The following is a 23,772-nucleotide window of genomic DNA, read 5'->3' on the forward strand; positions in this document are numbered from 1 at the left end:
ATAATAAATTAGAATAACAGTGAGATTAGTTGAAGGCAACTTATTAATAGTAAGCCAAAAGATTGTAATGATATTAGCATAAAAATACTGAATCAAGCTTTAAAAGTGGGCCATAATTATGTTCTGACTTCATCCAATTAACCTTTTTTATACCTGTATAGAATATATTCACAGAAAATACCTAGAAAGTTGACATTTGTTTTAATGGTTGATGGAGTACTAGGAAAGTGAAAGTTAAAACTTAACTTTTCCCAGCACATATGAACATGATAATTATCTTTTATTTTATGCTTGGGACAGTTTTGCTCTAATTTTGAAGGGGAGGGGAGTCCTTTTGCAGAAAGCTATTAGACCACTGAGAATTGAGCACTAGCGCATGTGGTGTGTATTAGAGAGAGTACTGTTGGTAATTTTACTGCTGCTAACTTAAAATCCTCAAGGGGGAGTTAATTACAGGAAAACCATTCTAAATATCAGTAAGCTGCATATTTTCCATGACAAGAGGTTTTTTCAGTTGAAGTTGAACAATTCCAGAGTCTGAGCTTATAAAAATAAGTAAATAAATTAATTAAAGTGGATGTTAGTATGCATACAATCCAATGCACCTGAAGTTCTTAAATTTTTCAATAAAATTTTATTTAATTTAAAGGTTACTATTTTTTAATGTGTCAGCATGATGAGAACATATTTAAATTCTTATATTCCAGTTGGGAGGGATAGAGAGTTATCTTTAATAGTTATTTGAATTCATTCATTTCTTTTTAAAAATAAAAAAATACTTTAAAATATTTTATTTATTTATTTATTTATTTATTTATTAGAAAGCTAGGAGGAGAGAGAGAAGGAACCAGTCATCGCTCTGGTACATGTGCTGACAGGGATTGAACTCGGAACCTCATGTTTGAGAGTCCAATGCCTTTTCCACTGCGCCATCTCCTGGATCACTCATTTAAAAAATTTATTGAAGTATTTTAAATTTTGGCAAATTACCACTGGCTACCATTCTTCCTTCCTACACCAACCGCCTTTTATGTTGCTAACTAAAGCACCTTAGTACCCCATCCCCCAATTTTTTTCTTGTAAATAAACTCAATATACCTCAGGAAATTTATGTCAATAATCAGAGAAAATCATGAACAAGATGTTGAATTTAGCTGTTTTTGATATTTTGGTTTATGTTCATGAAACTTAGGTTTGGAAATGAAATTTATAATTCTGAAGATTATAACAAACTGTAGAAAAATGTAAGAATTAATACACTAATCATCTCTAAGTAGTGGTCATTTTTATTTTCTGTGGCATACTGGTGAAGAACCCAGATTCTGGCACCATACTGCCTAGATTAAAATCTAACCTACTTCCCACTAGCTGATATACCCTGGGAGCTGTTTATTCACTCTGAAAAGGAGAAATTAGCTGAAGGTTTATGACAATTAAATGAGTTCAATGTGTAAGTGCTTTGGATACTTTTGGCACTTAAGAAGTAGTACTTGATATTAGAATTTGTTTATTGCTTTGATAAAAAAAAAAGTATTGAAAAAGAATGATTGAACTTGCAATTGTGAATTTATTATAATTTATGAGAAAAGGTAGATGACTATTTCTTAATAATCAGTTTATTTTCAGTAAATTAAGGTCTTGTTTGAGTATAGAACTATAGTAATAATGTAGAAACTTAAATTACTATGATCCAAAATAACCAGTAGAGATTTATTATACTTCTTTGTAATTTAACGCTATTTTAGAAGCATTTTTGAAAAAAATATACTGGTGGCAGAAATAAGAGTATTTATGTAATATTTATGTAAAAAGACTTTCAGGCCCAAGGCTCTGAAGTCCCAGGTTCACTCTCCTGAACTGATTGTGCAGTGCTCTGGTACACACACATATATCCATGGAAACTTTATTATGTGTATAACATGCTATGCTGCCTTATATGACTACCAAAGACTAACGCTTCATTGAAAGGAAGAAAGGAAAGGAGGAAGGTAAGAAAGAAGGGGAAAGAAAATATATACAAATGTGACTTTAACAAAATTCAAAATTTAGAAGTTAGTGTCTGCTTGTATGCTTTTCCTAAGGAGACAGCTGCTCTAAGTACTTGGAGGCATATGGGGCTTTGAACTCAGAATCTGGAGTTTGAGTGTTTTCTGCTCTCAATTGTACCCCTTACTGTCATTCCTGCTTTCCCAGTTGGCTGTAGGTACTCCTGAGCTTTGTTTTTTCACTCCCTAGATTCCATGTGCCCTTCCCCTCCTTCTGCTCCTTTTGGACTGCATTGTCACAGTGAGAGTCCAGTCCTGCTGCTCTCCACAGGCCTCCCCAGTCCAGGCAATGTGAGGCTCTCTGCCCACATGCTTCTCATCCTGGGCTTTCTGTTATGTTTGCCCCTGGGGTGTCTTAGCCCTTTAGTTTAAACACAGGGAGGAGGGATTGTTTGAGCCTCCACTTTGTTTCCACACTGCTTTCTTTGCTCTTGGGTATTTGTGTAAAGGCTGAAGTGGGGGTGCGGGCAGAGTGAAATGTGGGCAGGGGCCATAAGAAGGAAAGAGGGAGAATGGCATAAAGAGGAAAAGAATGCAGCTCCCAGAGCTGCTAGAGTTGTACTACTGTTAGATTAGACTTCAGTGTTTAGGTTGACTCTCCACTGGTTTGAATCTTTGTTGGCTCTGATCTGTTAGCTTCTAGATCCTGTCCTGTACTCCTGAACAACTTCAGCAGGCCTGTCAGTATAGTAACAGCTGGAATGAAAGTCTACTTTATTATACACTGTTAGCAGGTATTGTTTCCAAAATTAGGTTCTGATGTTTTCAGCCAATAGATTTCCCAAATACTGTGTTTTGAACTTTCTCCTGGTCTTGGTAAACATGCTACAAATAAACAGCTTGGTGATTGGTGCAAGGGACAGATTTAATGGGATTAGAGTGCTTGTTGAAGGTAACATTGGATGTTTGTCAGGAGAAGCATGTGTGCACCCCAGTCCTTTCCACTGTGTAAAATGACTGCCCAGTTTTAGCCACCTATCCTTACCTCCACTCCCTGCCAGTCTGCCAAGTTCTCTTCCAGAGCTGATGGACAGCTTTGTTTCCTTTTCATTTCAGCTGCAGATGAAGATATCCTTGCTAAAGGAAAACAGTCCATCAAAAGTCAGGCCTTAGGAAATCAGAACTCAGAAAATGAGAGCCTCCTGGAAGGTGACGATGATACTCTATCATCCGTGGATGAGAAAGATTTGGAGAATCTCACCGGTAAATTCAGTGGTTTGTTTGGATTATTTCAGCTAGTTCTGTGCAGATAAGCATCTAATTACTTACTTTTTCAGCTGTAGCCAGCAAGACCATCAAGATAGCACACACCCTCACATTAAATAAAGCCATTTGTTCTTTCAAACATTTTCTCCCTTATCTCCAACACCATTTCCCCTCTGTTTTTCTATTCTACTCAGTCTCTTCACTTACTCTCTTTTGTGAGTAACCTCTCCTGAAAAAGAAGAGAAGTTCAAAAGCAGCAACCATACAATAAAGTTGCTTGTTCCTCCCATCCCGTGGGGGCTACCCAGTCTATAAAATGAGAGCTATAAGTAATATTCTGCCGGTTGTTTTGTAAACAAAGCATGAAAGCAGATGAGCTATTTGATATACAGGTCTTGGTAAACATGCTGCATATATATATACACACACACACACACTTAACTCACAAAAAAATCCATTCCAAGAGTGATATAGCTTTCACAGGATTCACATATTTTACCTGATAAAAGGAATTTTGATTTGCACTCTGCAGATTTTCAGTTTTACTTCCCTTATGGGAAAAATTCTCTTGTTTAGCCTGAAATTTTAGCCATTCATTAAATGCTGCTGCTTCTTTTTTTTTTCTTCTTTTAATGCCTGTGGCTCTACCCCTCAAGGAAGAAAATCTGAAAGATTTCACAGTTTCTGTAGGTGAAAAGGATCTTCCCTTTTGTTCATTTTGACTTAGAGAAAAGGTATCAGAAAACTTTCACTTAGTGACATATCTGTACTCTGTGTTATCATACAGTGAATGAAAATGAAAAGCAAAAAAGAAGAAGAATATGGTATTATCTCTGATAACCTTAATCATCTCTGTAAAGTAAAACAAAATTAACTGGGATTTGCTGTGAAGGGATTTTAGCTGAGCATAGTGAGTAAGATGGATGCTAATGTTCTCTTTTCCTTCATGTGCATTTACCCATCTCCTCATCCTTTTTCTGCTTCTATTCTCACCACTACTAATACATGCATACAGTAATAGAGGTGAAAGGGGAGTTTAATTATATAATCTTGACAATGGCAATAGGATTAAGAAGTAATCCACACTAATAAAGTGGTGTGGGCTAGAAATGAAGTGGAAATTGTCAGGGGTCTTCTGTAGGACCTAGGCCGCCCTAGCTCCTGCAGCTGTCTGCTTACCCTGTAATTGAATGTTGGAGAGTGATTGAAAAAATGTTATTTCTTCTCAGGATTACATGCTAATGTACAGAGGGCAAAGGGAGACAGCGAAAGAACACATAGCTGCTTATTTCATCTATTTATAGGGATGAGCTTTGGGAAATCATGGCTGTTCTGCAGCTATCTGCTGCCCATCTGCAAGCACAATGTATTTGTACATTGGGAATAGAGGGCGAAACCTGCTCTGATCTCTGTAGAGCATCCCTCCTATTGTCCTACTGGCACACATTAAGATTGATGTGAGATTAAGGACCAACGCCCTTCAAACAATCGATGGAAATGTCAATTCATCTGAATTTTGAAACACTTATTCACCCATTGATTACCTGAATAGGTGTTCTGTGTTTATAAGCACTATATTAATTCAATCCTGTAAAGTACCAATCTTCTCTTGCTAGTCTCTTCCCTGATGGAATTTATACAATGAGCAATTGACTTGGGATTTCAAATTCTCACTTCATCTATATCTATGTAAAAGTATACATGTAATATATAATAATGGTTTTTAGTTCTTATTTTCGGTTTAGCTCAAATATACTTTATGCTTTTCTATCTGCAGTGAACCTATTGTTTTCAGTAGCAGGCTGATTTGTCTCTTTGATAAGCCCTGTGGAGATTTGATTATTCCAATAAAAATTCATTCACTTGGAAACCCACCCTCCAGCTGTTTACTCCCAGAGTCCCTGAACTACACTAATATTAGATTTGGAAGCGTTGAACAATATTTAGCAGTGGAAAAGCAGGCTTAGCATAGAGGTCTTCTTTTACCAGTCTTTCATGGGGTGGAGTTGTTACAGAAGAGGTTTTGTGGTTACCCTGGCACAAAATCTTTATCAGAGAATGTGGTTTAACATTTCTCACTTCACTAATAGGCTGGTGATCTTTCTGTAATCACGCGTCAGCCCAACTCTGAGCTCACCCCTGGCCTTGCAAGCCTATTGAGCCTTCCTCGCTCCTGGTTGTTGTTCCATGTTAGATAGCCTGAGGCTTATTTTCTAAATGGAATGTGGATGGACTTATTTTGACAGAATTGCTTTCTTACCAGGAGATTAGTTCAAAGGTTTGCAGACTTCATGTAAAAATAATTGCATCCTAGTTTTCTGGAATCATTAATCGCCTACTATACATCTCAGTATGAGAAACCTAGCCTTGCATTTTCAGAGGGAGATTTGGGGTAACCAGAATGGGTCAGTACAGGAGTTGACAGGCAATCAGGTAATAGAGATAGAGGTTTCAAAACTAAATGTAGTTTCTGCTTCAATCTGTGTGCTTTTATGGGGGGAAAAAAAGTCACTCTAGCTTGTATGGCTTGTCTTTTTTTTTTTTTTTTTTTTTTTGGCAGGTCCTGTTAGCCTGAGCACACCAGCCCAGCTTGTGGCCCCCTCTGTTGTAGTAAAGGGCACTCTCTCTGTCACCTCCTCTGAACTCTATTTTGAGGTGAATGAAGAGGACCCTAACTTCAAGAAAATCGACCCCAAGGTGAGATGAAGATCGGGTTTCATTTTTATGGGTTTATTTTTTCTTATGATGTAATGGTGGGTTGCTATTGGATAGGTTTGACATTGGCAATTAGTTTGCATTCTTGCTGACTTGTTTCTGCCTATATTCAGCCTGTCGTCTTTAGATTTCTATTCCCTTACCATCTAGTGAGATTACCGAAGTCTGTTTAGATTCAAAAACAATTCCCGCTTAATTGTATTTATCATTAGCTCATTCAAGGGTAGGGGAAAGACCTCAGGGAATAGCATCTATAAATATAGTTTTGCCTCCAAAGGTCCAGGGTGAATTAAGCTACACAATTCAGTGAGACCGAGAGTGGAATTATTTTGTTTAGCTTTTATATTTTCTGTCTGTAATGCCAATATATCACTCTCGTGGCTTTGTCCTTATGACTTACTACTCTGTCGTGCACGCAAGCACGTTTTGTGTGTGTGTGATACCTCTGTTTCCCATTACCTGGAGTCAGTTTTACAAGGCACTACATAATTTCCTATTTTTAAATGAAAATGTAATTTCCCCCCTTTAAAATGTATTTCTGATTACTTTTCAGATCCTGGTAACTTTGTTTTACTAAGGAAAAAATGTGACAGAGCCATAAAGCCAAAATTAGGTTTACTTTATGAAAGAAAATGGTAGAATTTGTTCTGAGGGAAACAATCATTTTTTAAAATGAGCAAAATAAGCATCCTGTAGAAGGAGAAATGACTTTAAAAACTAGAATAACTTTTATAAATTGATACCTTGTGTGTGTGTGTGTGTGTGTGTGTATGTGTGTGTGTGTGTGTGTGTGTGCGTGTGCTAGTGTGCATATACAAACATTCTGAGCTCATTGGTAGGGAGTTCTTTGGCTTGTAATCAGATGAATTGTTAAATTTTAGTGATTTAGAAGTGCATCAAGGTAGTTCTTAATGAAAATGTTCTAGTAAAAAAAATCTGCAAATCATTTCTTGTTTTATGCATGCTTTTAGCACTTAGCTTTAGAATCGCTACCTCTACTAAGAGGATTTTTTTAAACTGTATGACAGAAAGGTCATGATGAAAATGATTATTTTTAGTTTGAGTTCATCTAGCCCAATGTAGAGAAAACTCTAACTCTGAAATTACATCAACTAGGAAAATTATCTACTTTATTACATGACTGAAATGCCTGAACATATATTTTAGTTTCCTTAGGGAAGGAAGATAATAAAAATTATGTAAACGCTCTTATTTATGGTAGTTTGTGAGACTTGAGAGGCTGGAATTTAATTCAAAGCATTCTGTTATTCTTTTGGATATACATGGCTTAAATTATAAAAGGTGATTTAATTTAAAAGTGTCTAACAGATTGTTTTTAATCTTGAAACCTATGTCAGTTTGCAGTAAAGCTCTTTGAAGTTATCTGCTCCTTTTGGAGGAAGTTGTAACTTTTATTTTTCTGATCTTATTCTATTCAGTATCATTAAATTAGTTCTCTTTCTCTGTTGCTTAAGAAATACAGGAATCTCCTATTCTAGTTACAAGAATCTCCCAGTTACAGAAATTCTCTTGTATCAATGCAGCCAGCATAGTACTATAGAAATAAGATGTTTGCGCATTTATATTCTTTGTGATTTTTTGCTAATTATTGAAAAAATTTTGTTTTGATATAGATTTTGGTATTTGGAAGTGTATTGTAATTGAGGACACTTGTACTACTGTGTGTGTGTGTTAATACCTACATTAATTTGAGAAAAAAAATGATACTGGATTTGGGTAATTTTTGTTCCTTGTCAAAACTTAAAAACTCTTTTCCTAGGTTAGTTGGATGAAGTTAATGTGACTAATACTGTAAATGCACATATAATTGAAAAAAATCATTTAAAGTTTCATTATTATTTTAAACTGAGCACTGTGCTCTAAACAATTTCTTTGAATTGAATAAATGCAAGTACCCACTACCTGGTTTGAAAATGCTCTTAAAAATCAGAACATTTCCCCAGAGAGTAAATTCATTTTATTATTTACAATTTTGCATATTTATGAACCACTTACTATTACAGTGAATTTGTTTTACAGCTACAGGAAGAGAGACCAGAAAAATATGAAATATAAGTTGAGAGAATGGAAATGATCTCTAAACTGATAAGATCCAAGTTTTTATTTCTAATACAAAGCTATTTTCACTAGGGAATTTTTACCAAGGACTCTGAAAACTTAAGCCTGTTTTGTCAGATGACCTGGCACCAGAGACTTGAGCAGCTAGCTTCCTTGTTTTTCATCCATCTCTGCTATCCTGCTGCTCACTCCCTAAAACACTCCCTCCCCCACTCACACTTCTTTCTCTGATCTTTAAATTACTCTTAACATTTTTTTCTATCCATATCCCTCATGTGTGCATTTTCTCAGTAAAATAAGAACAGGAAGATTCAATGAATGTGATAAACATAAAAGGGTAATATCTGACATCTGTTTGTGTGCCTTCCATTAGCATATCTAATGGAATTTATAGTTCGACCTCCAACATGAAGAAGATGTGCCTGCTTCTTGAGAACGCAGTCAGCTCTACCGGTCATTTTCTTCTTCAGTCACCTATTTCTTTGTATGAAAAAGAAACTTGTTGAAACTGAAACGTTGAAGTTGAACAAGTCCATTAGAATTTTACCTTTAAAAAAGCTGAAAGATGAGGCACAAATGTACTTTTCTTATATGTAAGTTATCTTACACAGTAATTTTTCAAGTCATAAAAATACTATCAAAAGCTTTTTTGTTTTACGTTGTCTACTACCAGCTTCAGAATCATTCAGAACAGTCAGTCTTGGGAATTTGGTGAAAATAATGATAGTTACACCATTTACAACTAAGCCAGTAAAATACTGAAAGTAACTTATAAATGAGAATATATATATATATATATATATATATCACTTACTGGAGAGAAAAAATACTGTAAACATTTTTTTTTCTTTTGGTATGGTTGATCTGTCATTACTTAGACCTTGTAAAGGACAAATGATTGAAAGAAAACTGCATGTCAATTATGTTAACTATTGGGAAAAACCCCACAAACTTTTCTTTTGTGTTTTAGACTAAGAGTGGATTTTTAAAAATCATGGCATAATCATGGCAGACCTCAATTTTAAATGTGAAATATTTTTTTCCTATTTAAAAAAATAAGGCTCAAAGTAGGTTCTTCTATAAGAATCCTGGTCATATTTTTTCATATGTGAAATAAAATCTTTGCATTTAAAACACTACAGGACGAACACATTTACTGAGTAGACTTAATATTTTCTCTTCTCTAAGGATTTTGGTAGGAGCTTTTCATGGTTAAATCTACAAAAGTATTGAACTTGTCAGTTTTGCAGATCAGCATTGAAATGGAAACTGCATTCTACTAGCTCAGGTTTCCCTCTTTAGGTTGTTGATTACAGACAGATCTCCCCTGCCTACATTTAAAAACAATTCACAACGATTACAATGTAAAGTTATATTTTTATTACTGTTTTCAACAAGACCGCTTAGGGTGAGGGTAGAGGTGCTAGAGAGGGTAGGTCAGTCTGACATTGGCACTGAGACACATTTAACACCAGCAAAACTTTTTTAAAGAGAAATTTACATATAATTAAATACTTTTTTTTTTCACTTGGTGACAACATTCAAGCAACGGGAAAAAAAACGAAATGAGGCCAGGAGAGAGGGAGAGAGAGAAAGAAAAGACAAGGGAAGGAGGGGAAAGGGTAGTCGGGTGGGAGAGAGATATCATACATGGATTTGAAAATGTACCTTGTTTGTTTTTTTTTTTCACTTTGTGGTAGCAAAGCCCAATTGCTTCTTTTGTGTGACTTTTAAAATTCACATTGTTTGGAAGAAAAAAAACTATCACTTTTGTGCAAGCATGTGGTTCTTTCTGTAGGATGGGTTCGCCGCTCCCTTTCTTGTTTGCCAACGGGGGAAGAAGGTCTTCTGGCCAAGGAATCTCCTTGGTTTTAGGGTGTCTTGCAGATGCAAGTGAGTGTCCAGAGTTCCCACCGAGTTGTGGGTGGTGTCCTGGTGCGTGTGCTGTGTGTGTATGTGTGTGTGAGAGAGAGAGGGAGTGTGATCAAGCGGTCCCCAGCACACCCTATAGTTTGTCCAGGCTTTTGGGATTGGTGAGAATTTCCCTGGCCAACCTCCAGGTCTGCTTGGCAGCACTCTCCAGGGCCGAGTGGGGCTTGCCCTGAAAGAGGTCGAGGTTGGGCAGAAAGTAGTGTGGGCAGCGGCGGCACTGCAGGCAGGAGATGAGCTGCAGCAGGATGCCGTTTAGCCGGTCGCCCAGACACGCCTCATCCCAGTCCGTCTCCCTGGGGTGCTTCTCGCACTCGTACAACAGCAAGGTCTTCATGTGGTAGTTGTTGAGCGGCTGGCCCGGCAGCTCCAGGTGACGGTCCCGCAGCGTCTTGAGCACCGAGAGACACTTGTTCCGACAGCCGCCCATCAGCAGGCGGTTCTCCGCCTCCCCGAACTGGAGGACCCAGGCGTCGCTCTCGGCCGAGCTCTGCTTGCCCGTCAGCGAGTAGCACTCCTTGGAGAGCAGGTTGAAGCCCTCGGCCTTGACCTCGGCCACCCGGTTGGGGCCCGGCCAGGGGATGTGGGGCATGGGCCACTGCGCTGCACTGCGGGGCCAGATGCCCGTGCACTTGAAGGCAGGCGTGATCTGCACCACGTAGCGCTCCCGGATGCGCAGCTTGACCTCGCTGGTGTCGGCGATCATCTTGACCACGTCCCGGTAGCTGCACTTGTCCACCGCCTGTGCCACCAGCGTCTGGAAGCGGGAGCGGATCTTGCGTGCCGAGAGGTAGCCCGAAGCGGTGATGAACTCGACCCACAGGGACATGCTCCGCTTGCGCCCGTCGCTCAGCTTGAGCACCGCACAGCCGGGCAGGGAACCATCATCCACGAAGTTGAAGACGCCCATCTGGTTGAGGTAGAGCACCACCTCGAACTCGGTGGGCGAGATGACCTCCAGGCCCTCGTAGCGGGCGTCGATCTCGCTTAGGGAGCTGATGAAGCGCGGCTCCTGCACCTCTACCTCCTTGAGCACGTCCGAGACCACCTTGCACACCTCCCGGATGGTCTTGGCGATGGCCGCCTTGCGCGCCTGGCAGCGCTCGGTGTAGTACTTATTGAGCTGGTACACCAGCTTGGCCTGCGCGGCGATCATGTTGGGGCACAGGTCCGGGCTGTACACCGGGGTCTCGCAGTACGTTGAGGGATCCAAGGCTCTCGCGCTCGTGGTGGCCCTGCGGCTCCTTGGCAAGAGGCGGCTTGCTCCCCTGGAGGCCCACGTTCACCCAGGCTCTCCACCTGGGCTGGCCAGCGGATGCTGCGCCCGCCCGGCAGGCTGGAGGGCTGGCCCTCACTTTGGAAACCTTTCCCTCTTTCTCCAGGAGGGGAAGTTAAAACAAGCAAACAAACAACAAAAACCTTTGAAAAGGAAGAGTACCTGCAGAGACTTTTAATTCTCTTGAGAAGTAAAGAAATGTGTGCAGAGGAGAGACCAGCGGGAGGGCTGAGGAAAGAGAAAAATTTAGGTCGCCCAGAGGTTAGACTTAATTGTCTGTGGTTGAGATAGCCCCAGAAATCTGGGTAAGGAGGTCTTTCCGAGTGCCAAAGTAAATTTAGAAACAAAAGCGAAACATGCGGCGTTTCCTTCGGAAACTTCTTGAGGCAGCAAGGTTTCTTCACTCAGTGTAGGTGAGTGCCTCTCTCCTTGCCCTCCCCCAGTGGAAAGTGAAGGGTGTAATTAATGTCGCAGGAGCCTTGAGGTGGGCTCAGTGCGCTTGGAGCCTCACAGGCACACGCGGAGGGAAGTTCTCTCAGCTCTTCTTCAGGATCTAGTGGGAGCCAGTTCCGTCTTCTGCTGGCCTGGGGCTGGTTGTTTGCAGCAGCAGGTCCTTCTTGCCTTTCTCTAGGTGCAAACCGCTGGAAGTTGTTGGATATTCATTTCTGCTTGGTAATTTATAATTCTGGCCCTCACAGGCTCTATTTTAGTGTGACGAAGTCCTTGCTTGCATTGCATCTGGGGTTTAGTTGTAAGGATTCAATGGTTTTTCTTCTCTTCCTCTTCCTCCCCTTTTAGTGTGATTCCACTTTCGAAGCCTTCTTTCCCTCCTCCACTCTGATCTCTCTCTCTTTTTCTCTCTCCCCTACAATCTTTCCCTTTTAATCCCTCTCTCTCTCTCTCCCTCTCCCTCCCTTCCTCACTCCCTCCCCTAGTGCTTTCTCTCTCTCTCCCTCCCTCTCCCTCTGTTTCCTGGAGTTATTTAGTTTATGAATGGTCCAGGGCCATCATGAGGGGGTGGAGCTTCTGTTCCTACAATCGATATCCGAGCTGTCAGTGCTCTGACCAATCCGAGAGAGAAGACAGGCATGCCTGGCAGAGGGTAGCAGCCTCACTGCACTTGATAAAGAAGGAGGGTAAAGAGAAGTAGGAAAATAGGAGATAGTAGAAGTCAAATGCTAACACATTTTACAGCCTCCTCTTCTTTATCCTCCTCTCTTATCAGTTGCTCGGAGGAAGAGTCTATATAGAAAGGACTTCCTGGAGGTGACTGGAGGGAGAGTAGCAGTGTTTTCAGAAAGGTTCCCCCCCCCCTTTTTTTTTCCTTCTTCCTAGCAACATTGTGAAGAAGGTGCTAACAAAATTACTTTCACTTGAAGGCAAAAAGGAGGAGGAGGGGAGTCTGGGAAAGGACCTAAATTTTTCCAGCTTTTCTCCTCCCACAAAATCTTCCTCTCCTCCCCCCTCCTCCCTTTCCATTGTTGCTAAGAGAGCAATTGCTGTAACTGTGCACCAATGATGGGGGGTAGTGGATATGGGTAAGGGTTTGTGACCATAAATCTCTTTACAGTAATTTCCATATGCTATGGGGCAGGTGAGATAGGACAAATAGCAAAAACATTTTGTTGGATATTTAGTTCTTAATTAAAATTCATATATGTTTATGAATGCTGCTGCTTAAGTGAGAACATACTGAAGTTGTGAGAACTGATGCACATTTACATATATAGTAGGCTTTTGTTGGATATACTTTTAAAATAAACCATTGAAACAGTTTTAAACATAATAAAATGAGAAGTAAATGTGTACAGGAGTTAACGTTTCCTTAAAATGTTAATACTGTAAATCTAATTTTGAATATCTTCTCAAGCAGTGCTGAATTTCTCTTGTAAAATTATTTCATTTTCATAATTGACACTTGCTTTTAAAAGACTTCACTGCTGCAAAAATCTATAGCTATGCTGTTATTGATTACACAGATGGCTTCACTCCTCCCTTGGCATTTCAGTGAAACTCATGCATGTGCTTTTAGTATATGTATTATCCTTTCAAGCTGTACACGTTGTAGCCTTTTAGTACTTTGGGATGAAAAAGTGCTGTAACAGTTTATGATTTGCTTAGTATTGAGAATTTATGTTTGAACTTAAGGTGTCTGGATTCTGTACCTTTTAAAAGAAAAATCAAGTTGATGCAATTGTTTTTAGTTAGATTTCTCATACCTTATTCTCTGCTAATGCTAGAAGAAAAAGAATCTATGAAGCAAGCTGTTTTGGGAGAAGAATTTATTTGCAGGTAAGAAAGAGTTCCTTTGCAAAAACCTGGCATGTGTGAAGCTTTTGCAAAATCCCTTGGGGAGTCTTGACCTATCAAAACTGGATCAGGTGAACCTGAATTTCATTACAAAGGGAAAGTTTATTTCTCTCCACCTTCTTGTTATCAGATATTTGGATCTCTCATTTTCTTTCTTTCCTTCTTTTTCCTCTTGTCTGGTGCAGACCACTGGTATCTTGTCATACCTTCCCTCTCTCTCTGTCTCCCATAAATATCTTTCCACGGAATCGCTTGGTCATTTTTTAAAATTAGATCACATATATGGCTTAAGCTGTGTCTCCAGTGGCCGGGAATTGGGAAGAACAGTCCGATGTAAACTTAGTCTAAACTTGAGGCTGTGTTTTAGTCAACTTCCTGGACTAGCAGACTGGGAGTGACTGCAGGCTTCTGCGGGCTTTGGGTCTGCACTCGATCAGGGCTCCAATAGATGGTCCATTGCAGGGGATGAAATTGAGCGCTGCGCCTGGCCTCCAGGCTTGCGTGTGAGCTGGACAGGTCCAGATTCTAAGCAGCTGGGCGAGGTCACAGCAGAGCTCTGGGAAATTGGTCTGAACTGGAAGGACGCTTGGCTGCAGGGAGTCATGTGGCCAGCAGGGAGAGAGGAACCCTAGCAGCTTCTCTGGAGGACAGTCACTGGGCGGAGACTGGTGGCCGAGCTCCAGGGACTTTTCCCTTCAGACCTTGGAGGTGGCCGGGCTTCATCATTTCTGATCCCAGCGGCAGGAGTGTCCTGCTTGTGCAGACTCCCGGAGCCCTGCAGTGCTCCTAGGAGTGTTCATTCTACGGGGCACCCAGGACTGGGTCCCTGGTGGTTGCACTCTGCCCGTGCCCTCCTTCCAATGATGGGATACCCCGGCCTCAAAATCCTCCTCTCCAGATACCCCAGTTCTCCCTTCCTCCTGCTCTGTCAGGCACTGCTAAGTTTCTTTGCAGCGCCCTGCATCTCACCACTTGTAAAATGGAAACCCAGGCGCGAAGACACTCTGCAAATGTTTTGATTTAAAAACAATTCATTACCAATTTATCCAGTCCCAGGTAGATGCTTTGGTAAATAATAAATCAGCTAAACAAAGGTGACTGTAATTTATTACCCAGGTACTAATTAGAAACATCATTCCAGCAATAAACTTTAAACACTTCCAGCAAATAATGTACCCTCTCCTTAGTTCCCGTTCTCCCCCTCCCCCACCCTTGTTCCCTCTCTCTGGCCTCGGCTGTGGGAGCTGCTTCAGCCGGTGTGTTTGCGGATCCGCTCTTCCTTGGGCTGAATAATTGAAGCCAGGAAACGGTATCCGAGGAGGCTGTAAATGAAGAGCCTCTGTCACCTCTGCTTTTATGTATGTTAGTATTGAGGTCCATCAACAGCTCCTTGATGGCGTATTAAAACGAAGTGGCAGCCCCTTCTGCAGTAGATACCATATTCTATTAAAGGAGACCAAGTAAGAGAAAGAAACTCTAGAGGCTAAAAGCCACTTCAAGTCTTCAGACCGATTGATCTGTATTCTCGTTATAATCCGTCTCATCATACTTGAGTTAATGAGGCAAAAGTGGGGGGGGGGAGTGAAATCTGATGGTCCTTGACAAATTCATTAGGGAGGCCGCAGGACATTTTATTTGACTGTTAAACATCTTGTTTGTTTGGTTTAAGCAGTGCCAACATCAGCATGCTTCTGCCCAGTCCTGTGATGTTGGGTTGGCTACACACATTCCTTAGGACTGAGGAGGAGGACGTTAGGGAAATGATTGGAGTGCTTTTTTCTTCTTTTCTTTCTTTGTTTCTTTCCTTCTTTCTTCCTTCCTTCTTTCCTTTTCTTTCCTTTTCTCTCCTTTTCTTTTCTTTCCTTTCCTTCTCTTTCCTTTCTCTCTCTCTCTCTTTCTTTCTCTCCCTTTCTTTCTTTCTTTCTTTCTTTCTTTCTTTCTTTCTTTCTTTTTTTCTTTCTTTCTTTCATACCCCTTAACCTGCAGACTTCTTTCGACTGTTCCTTCACCCTCAGTAGATGGGGGACATTTTATGAGACTGTAGATGGTAATACCAAGGTAATGTGTTTTTAATTACTTTAAGCTAAAATATGTATTTTTAAACTCTAGTGATTTCCCATTTCCTTTCAAAACTGAAGCAAGTTACAATGATTATTGTACCAGCTTTTGAAAAATGTGAATATTTAAACTGTTAAAGAATAACTAGATTATGTATTACATTCTATTTTTACTTAATCATGGTTGATCTTTTAATTATTCATTGACTTTCCTTCCACAGTAAAAGACTTATGAGTATAGAAACTTGGAAATAAAAAAGTAACTATACAGTTTTTATGCAAATGTGCAAATTCCCTTATTCAAAATGAAAAGTGGTATGTTTTAATTTAAAGGCCTAAAGAATTTAAAATTGCAAGCAGAACTGGGTTGTCTATAAGTGGTGCTGAAACATTAGGTGATGAGTTGGCCAGAATACTTACAAAGCTAAAATATCTCCAATTGAAGACTAATGAGCAATTAAGTTCGAATACAATGTTAATCTTATAATAATTTGTTCTAAGATAATATTACTTGTCTCAAAATTTTTCATAAAAAGAAATAAACAATCCAAATTGTAATACTTCTTTACATTAAAGAGTCATATTTTCTTTCAGCAACTAGCTTAAATAACCTTAGCATAAGTTCTTTAAGAACCTGGTCTTCAATTTATAGGAAACTAGTATGAGAGAGGGAAAAAGAAAACTAATGCTCTTTGCCTGTCATTTTTATACATTCCTGCACTGCTGGTGAAGCTTGAACTGCTACAGGGAATGTATGGATTTGAAAAGAAATGATTCAGTAGTTCAGTTGTGTTTCTCAGAAGCAAAACCAGAGTAATGGCTGAAGTCAGTGCTTCTGGACATCTGACAGTTATAATCCTGTTTACATTGTCAGAGAATACAGAACCCTTCAACTGTTGTGTTTTTTTGCTGATCTTTTTGGAAATGTGTTTATTGAGTTAAACTTCCACCCTTATTTTACTTTATCACTGTGACTTAAAAATATGCATTATTTTATTATATGTAGAATTAGCATTGTACTTTGATATTCGCTGCTAAAAGAGCTTACAGATTTTAGATTATGTGATCTTGCTTTCCAGGAAAGCATTGTAGAAGGTCTTTAAAATTAACCAGATTATTTATCTTTAAAAATAAAACTCTCGTGGAAACATACTTTTGGGAAAACAGAGAACCATATGTTTACCTATGTGTATTCTTATCTTCAAATCTAACATTGGAGCATATATTCATTTGTTAAACTTCGGTTCTTACATACTTAATCATTTAACATATTTATAAAAATGTTTGATTATTTTTAAAGAACAGTATATATATATATATATATATATATATATATATATTGATGAAATAGCTATTCTTTAAACTTTATACCTATGGGAGGGGGAGTAAATAGCACAAACCCAGCTTGTTATTGTATTAGTTTATGAAATTTTATGTAAGTAGCTATATTAAAATATCTGTAAGACTAGGGAAGCTTCCAGTTGAGGGGATGGGATGCAGAGTCCTGGTGCTGGGAATTGTATGAAATTGTCTTATCCCACAATCTTGTTGATCATTATTAAATCACTAGTAAAATAAATTTTAAAATATCTGTAAGAAACTAACAATTGTCAGAATTAAACTACCTATTAAAAGAGAAAACCCACATGATCAAATGACCTTATTTTCTAAAATACCGAAGTGTCATAGAGATTATTTCTAAGCTATACATAATTATTATCTTAGAACCAACCTAAACTGATAAATAATTGAATATTTTCTTTGAACAGCTTTTTCTAGTGCCTATTGATATTAAATGGACAATCATACTGCTGGAACAAGTTATTTTTTTTCTCTCACATGATAGCTTAAAAAATATCCCCCAGAAACCCCCCCCTCCAAAAAAAATCCTTGATTAGTAACCCAAGGGTATAGTTCTCATTTAAACAGTTTAAACATAAGATTCTATTCTGTCAGGAAAAAGAAATAGTGTTAGCTTTATCATAGTAAGCCTATTGAATTGTACTGAAAATTAAATCTCTCATGTACTTTGAGTATTGTTTTGTGGACTATTTAAATTTGTTAATTATCTTGGAGAATACAGATGATTAGTTTAACAGCCACTAGACTTTTAGATAGCAACAGAGAGGGAAAGACAGTAAAAGAGTACTGGAACTTTCTTTAAAACAAGAGACCAGGCTTGAACTTGGGTCATGCTGGTGACAAAGCAGCACACTGTCCACTGTTTTGCCAGTTCTATTAGACTTTTATAAGTTTAATTTAGTGTTATTTAGTATAATGATGAAATTAAAAGTACAGTCTTAATTTTTCCCAAGTTGAGTAATGACTATATATATATATGGGTACAGTAGTATGGTATATATAATTTGACTTCATCATAATATACGGTGATAGAGAAAAGAACAAGAAGGGGGAAAAAAAAGAAGCAACTTTTAACCCGACAGAAAGACATTACTATTATTAAACTAAGACGTGATTAAAAAATCCAGGTTGGGCCAGGGAGGTGGCACAGTGTGTAGGGTGCTAAATTAGGAAGCATGAGGTCCTGAGTTCAGTTCCTGGCATCTCATGTGCCAGAGTAATGCTCTCTGGTTATCTATCTCTCTTGTCCTAATAAATAAACCTTTTTAAAAAATAAATAAATCTTAACAAAAAAGAAAATTGAAGTTAATTCAGTAAGTGTGTTTCAGGAGGTGTTTTGAACTTTTGAAGAAGTCATTTAGTTTTTGTCATTAAAAAAAATATATATATATATATACATTTATTTATTGATTCCCTTTTGTTGCCCTTGTTTTATTGTTGTAGTTATTGATGTCATCATTGTTGGATAGGACAGAGGGAAATAGAGAGGGGGGAGAGAAAGATAGACACCTGCAGACCTGCTTCACCGCCTGTGAAGCTACTCCTCTGCAGGTGGGGAGTTGGGGGCTTGAACTGGGATCCTTGAGCCAGTCCTTGCACTTTTCGCCACCTGCGCTTAACCGGCTGTACTATCACCCAACTCCCCTAGTTTTTGTCATTTTAAATATACAAGTTTTGAGGTGTAGCTCTTATATTATTTCATCTTTATGTTTAAACATTTCTGCACAACTAGAATAAGAGATTTTAGTTTGGCCCCCACCGTACTGCAGGAGACTTCAGTACTGTGATCTTTTTTCCCTTTATTTCTCTATCTGAAAAAGCTGGTCTGGAGCAGTGAAGTCCCAGTGCTAACCAAAAGAAAAAAATAGAATAGAGTTCACTGTCTTACCTGTGTTTTCTCTGTCCCTTTCTACCCACTTAATTTATCAATATAAGATAAATATTAAATTGTAGCATTAGTACAACTTTGGCTTTCATAAGTCACTGATATTCAAATGATGAAAAGGCTCTTTTAGTACAGCCAGCTTTTTTAATTGTTTAAAGAATAGCCACATAAGTGAGGTAGACAGCATAATGGTTATGCAAAGGTCCTTTCATGCCTGAGGTTCCAAGGTCCCCCATAAACCAGAGCTGGGCAGTGCTCTAGTAAAATCTAATAAATATAATATAATAATATAGTATGGTGAAAATAGTTACATAATACTTGTGTATAGTCTTTTCTACTTAGACAGCCTAATTTCACTAATTTTAAATATTCCTTCTAGAAGATAGAAAAATGAACATCAGTCGATATAGAGTTTGATACTTAGATTTTGATGTCCATTTTTCTTGAAGATGTCACAGTTGATGGTTTAAAGGAGGTGTGCTATCCTTAGTTTATTAATATAATGACACTGACTCACATCTAGAATTTCTTGTGCTCTTAGAACTCCCTCCACCCCCTTTCCTACATTCCTTTGTGATCAGGGCCAGACACTCATGAAACAGATGATTGAGATTAGGTATGTAGACTGTGTTAGTTCTGAGATATATACTTACTTTATATTTATTTATATTTATATATACTTATATATAAATATATACTTACTTTTATATATATTTTTTCAGGTCATATGAGACATTGTGTGGACCTGTGTTTAAAATGATCAGTTAAGCATATCATATGGGTAGGATTTTGTGAGACTTTAGGAAAGCTAGCCTTTTTAGGCTTCTTAGTTTATTTTAAAATATATTGGTTCTATAGTAGTCCATCAATACTGTTTGTATATTTGGGGTCAATTTTCTGCTAAGATTACAGGGAATTTTTAATGGACTTTATTTTAATGGAAAATTTACAAATCCTGCAAGTGTGTGTTAGAATAAATTTGATTTTCTGAGGTTTCTCTGATTTTTTTTTTATAAACATGCTTTATTTTTAAAAAATTTATTTACTATTGAATAGAGACAGAAATTGAGAGGGGAGGGGATAGAGATAGAGAAGAAGAGAGACAAAGAGACACCTGTAGTCCTGCTTCACCACTTATGAAGTGTTCCCTCTGCAGGTGGGGTTCAGTGGCTTGAACTGGGCTCCTTGTGCACTTAAACTAGGTGAGCCACTGCCTGGCCCCCTTGTTTCTCTGATTTATTACAGTGACTGATCAATGAAAACAAAAATTCTTCATAGGCTTTAATCTCTGTATAGAAGATGTCTATGTAGGAAAACAAAATAATAACTGATGATGTAGGAATGGAAACTTTCTCTTTAAACATCTGAAATAAAGCAGCTGTTGTGGTCCAGGAGGCGGCACAGTGGATAAAAGCATTGGACTCTTAAGTGTGAGGTGCTGAGATAAATCCCCAGGAGTACATGTACCAGAGTGATGTCTGGCTTGCTCTGTCCTCCTATCTTTCTCATAAATAAATAAATAAATAAATAAACAATCTTTTAAAGAAGGTAAAAATAAGGCAGCTGTTTTGGCCTAGGCATACCAAGGGTCTGCCAATCTATTTCTTTTCTGAATTTTGCTTTTTTCTTTTTTAAAATACATTTTTTGCTTTTTTTTTTTTTTTTGTATCTTCCTTTATTATCTTTGGATCTTAAAGAGTCATTCTCTTTTTTTCTGACTGGTTTTGTTCAGGTTTTGTCTGTAGACAAAAAGTGGGTTACTAGGTTTAAATCAGTCTAGATAGAGTGAAAAATCTTTGATCTATGTCTATGACTGTTTCCAAATGATTTGCTTGCTGGGACCAGACACTATCCATGCCCTTTCACTTGCTATCAGATAGGTACACACACAGGACCTGAAAGGCTACCAGATGCACAGTCAATCATCATATTAGATAAGTAAAGGGTTCCAACCATTCTTGATTAGATCTTCTCGTTCTAATGGTTATTTGTGTTCTGTAGTACCTTCTTGTTGGTTAAACGCGCTACAAATCATCTAATCTTTTCTGCAAATTAGTGAAGACTTTTATAATTGTGGCATCAATTAAAAGTGAGTCACACAAACTGTATTTTTTTTAAAGTATGAAGTTTTTGCTGTCTTTTACTTTAGATAAGATAGAAAGGGGGCGGTACAATAGGGTCTAAAGTGCACTACTCTAAGAGAAGAAAACCATCAGTTTCTGCTCTAGCTTGACTACACAGTGACCTTGATCAGAGGCTGTCTCTATTATAATTTTCTAAATTATTAAAATGGGGGGGCCTAGGAATTTGCCCCCACTTCTTCTGGGTACAAAATTCTACAAATTCCTAAAATAACATGATTAAAGTTGCTCACGTCCTTAGTAATTGATTTCACATTGGAAATATTTTGCAAAATTTCAGTGCTATTGAAAAATAAACATGAAAGTTTTTAATATAAGAAAAATTACAGAAAATGATAGTCTTCCAAATGGTTGTGCTTCCATATTTTAGATTTAGTTGGGGGAATTATAAATTATTGGTTGGAGACAGTTGTGAGTAACAAACAAATAGCAACTCCAAATAAAATTTTAAGAGCATAGTAATTACTGCTTGATATTATAATTATAAAAATATGACAACCAGGCTATGCATGTTTGCATATATAGAAAAAATGTGTGTTTAACTGTATACAGAAGGTTAGCAAGTATGCTTTTTCCTTTATGAATGGACTCTCAGTGTTTCTGGCATTTTTATTAAGATTAGATATTCTGTAAGTATTAGTTATTAAAGCCAAAGAAAGTTCAAGTTCATAAATAACTTTTAATAAAAGGTATGGCCAGTCCTTTCCTTAGAGAGATGCTATTGCTTTAAGCAACTACCACATTACCATATTTGTGTTGTATTAAACAACAGATGTAAGCAAGGAAATGGTCCTCAAGCCAGGAGATCAGTAAAGTGAGTCAAGTTTTATCCTTCTCTCCCATGCTTTTCACTTGTTTCCATCAGAAGATCTGACAAGCATAAAAGTGTTAACATCTCTTATTTTACAGATGTTCTTAGTTTTCTTTCAAGCTGTAAAAGATGCTGTATCAGAGTAGCATGGTAGGAAATAATTTCAACACCTTCTCTCACTTCTGTGATAACTTATTGTCTAAGCTTGTCGATATTTTTGCAGGGAGGCAAGTAAGGCAGAGAAAGATAAAATGTTGAGATCCACTTTGAAATGTAAATCAATCAATCTGCTATATTCAAAATTCTCTCCCAAATAGCTTTACAGTGGCATAGTTGAATTATTTTTACTTGTACGTTGTGTTCATTGACTGTTGTTACTCATTAATGCAAAAGGACTGCCAGGTGACCACTGACAGGGTTGTTGATGGACACACTATTGGGTTTGCAAAGTGCACACCTAAAAGACTAAGAGATGAGAAATGCATTGCTATTTGGGAATTTATGTTTTATCTCACTTCACTTGAAAATTTATGAGTAGCATGGCTTAAGGATGCTGGAGTTGTGTGTTCCAGGGCTTGCCCCCACTGATAACACCCTCGTTGGCGTGAAAGTGCAATGCAAATTATGACAGTTACAACCTTCTGTTTTGTTTAACCTGTCAGTAGATTTCCTGGCTCAGTGCTGAGGGCAATGGTGTGTTCAGCTAGTCCATATTCACCTAAACTTAAAAGGTCAGGTTTCTACAGGCAAGCCTAGTCAAAGCCTAATTGATGAGGAGGGCAGGGAGACAGAATTTACTGTTCTGTTGGCTAGTTTCATATCGTTAGGTTGTCCTGAAAGCATCAGGCAGTCACAGCCCCTTTCATGTAAGTGCTGACCCTAGACAGGAGCTGACAATCAAAAGAGGCAGCCACAGGAACCAGTGCAAGTAGGCTATTGATTTTTCAGTTAGGTCTAAGTAGTTTGTAGTATGGGTAATGGGTGACAGAGGCAGGTATGTCATTATCAATGAGCTCCAGAACAGTAGCGACAACCCTCTCTCATATTTCCTTCAGCACTGACAGTATGCATCCAGAGGCGGTCAATAAATCGCCCAACCTTTAACTGACAAGTGACTTGGAGGTTTAGGTTGAGGGGTGGAAGTTATAGAGCTCAACTTCTCTACTTGAAACAGTGATGTCAAGTAATAATATTGGATAAGTTGTTGAAGTTTTGATTTGGATAAATTTGTGCAACTTCTATAGAGGTTTGTTTTTTTCAAGTTCAGTGTCACTTTGCTGAGGAAATATTCATTTACAAGATAGTTGATGTCAAGTGGGATTATTGCCACATTTTCGCCAAGATATGTGGTATAGACCTCACTCTCTACTAGACCATTATTCATGCCCCAACAAGAATATGACACTTATTTACTTGTTTAAAACACAAATAAGACAATTCTTTGTAAATATACTCTACAACAATAAGTTAGGTTACTATGGTATAGTTTTGTTATTATTTTAAACTACACCCTTCTTTAATCAGAGATTCTTTTATAAAAGTTGAATAGTTAATAATTGCCTACCAAATTCTTTTAAATTCCTAATTGCCTTGTAAATGTTTTAACTGCAAACCTATTTTGAATAATAATAATAAAACCTTGAAAAACATTTGTAAATGTGATGTATTAGCTACTAAGCAGTTGCTATTTGACCTTCAAATTCATTTAATATTACTTCTCACAGTAAAATGGTTAAGAATAGAACATTTAATGATTAAAGTTCAGTGAATCATGGTTGCTTCTGAATTTAAAAAGACATGAGACTGATTCTTGTTTTAAAAGCTTTTCTTATGGATATTTACATGTAAAAACATATAACTTATGTTCACATAAACACAAAAGTATAACAGGTTTTGACTAAAAGTACACATAGTCTAAAAGGAATATAAAATTTAGAGAAGTTTTAAATTTAAACC

The 23,772-nt window shown here is 38.0% G+C and overlaps 2 protein-coding genes across 4 annotated transcripts in view; one reads left to right on the plus strand and one right to left on the minus strand.

Moving 5' to 3' along the window:
* Positions 1–23,772, plus strand: part of LRBA (LPS responsive beige-like anchor protein) — a 554,160-nt gene that overhangs the window by 306,192 nt on the left and 224,196 nt on the right. For all 3 annotated transcript variants that reach the window (XM_060178956.1, XM_060178957.1, XM_060178958.1), the window contains 2 exons: positions 3,102–3,248; positions 5,812–5,948. In XM_060178956.1, coding sequence (XP_060034939.1) covers positions 3,102–3,248; positions 5,812–5,948 — 284 coding nt within the window. The remainder of the gene's footprint in view (positions 1–3,101; positions 3,249–5,811; positions 5,949–23,772) is intronic.
* MAB21L2 (mab-21 like 2) overlaps positions 9,092–23,772 on the minus strand; it is a 384,237-nt gene continuing 369,556 nt past the window's right edge. The window contains exon 2 of the mRNA XM_007528090.2: positions 9,092–11,318. Within this exon, the coding sequence (XP_007528152.1) occupies positions 10,051–11,130 (1,080 nt within the window). The 5' untranslated portion in view covers positions 11,131–11,318 and the 3' untranslated portion in view covers positions 9,092–10,050. The remainder of the gene's footprint in view (positions 11,319–23,772) is intronic.

This window comes from Erinaceus europaeus, chromosome 19 (genome assembly GCF_950295315.1).
Source record: "Erinaceus europaeus chromosome 19, mEriEur2.1, whole genome shotgun sequence".
NCBI classification, from domain to species: Eukaryota; Metazoa; Chordata; class Mammalia; order Eulipotyphla; family Erinaceidae; genus Erinaceus; species Erinaceus europaeus.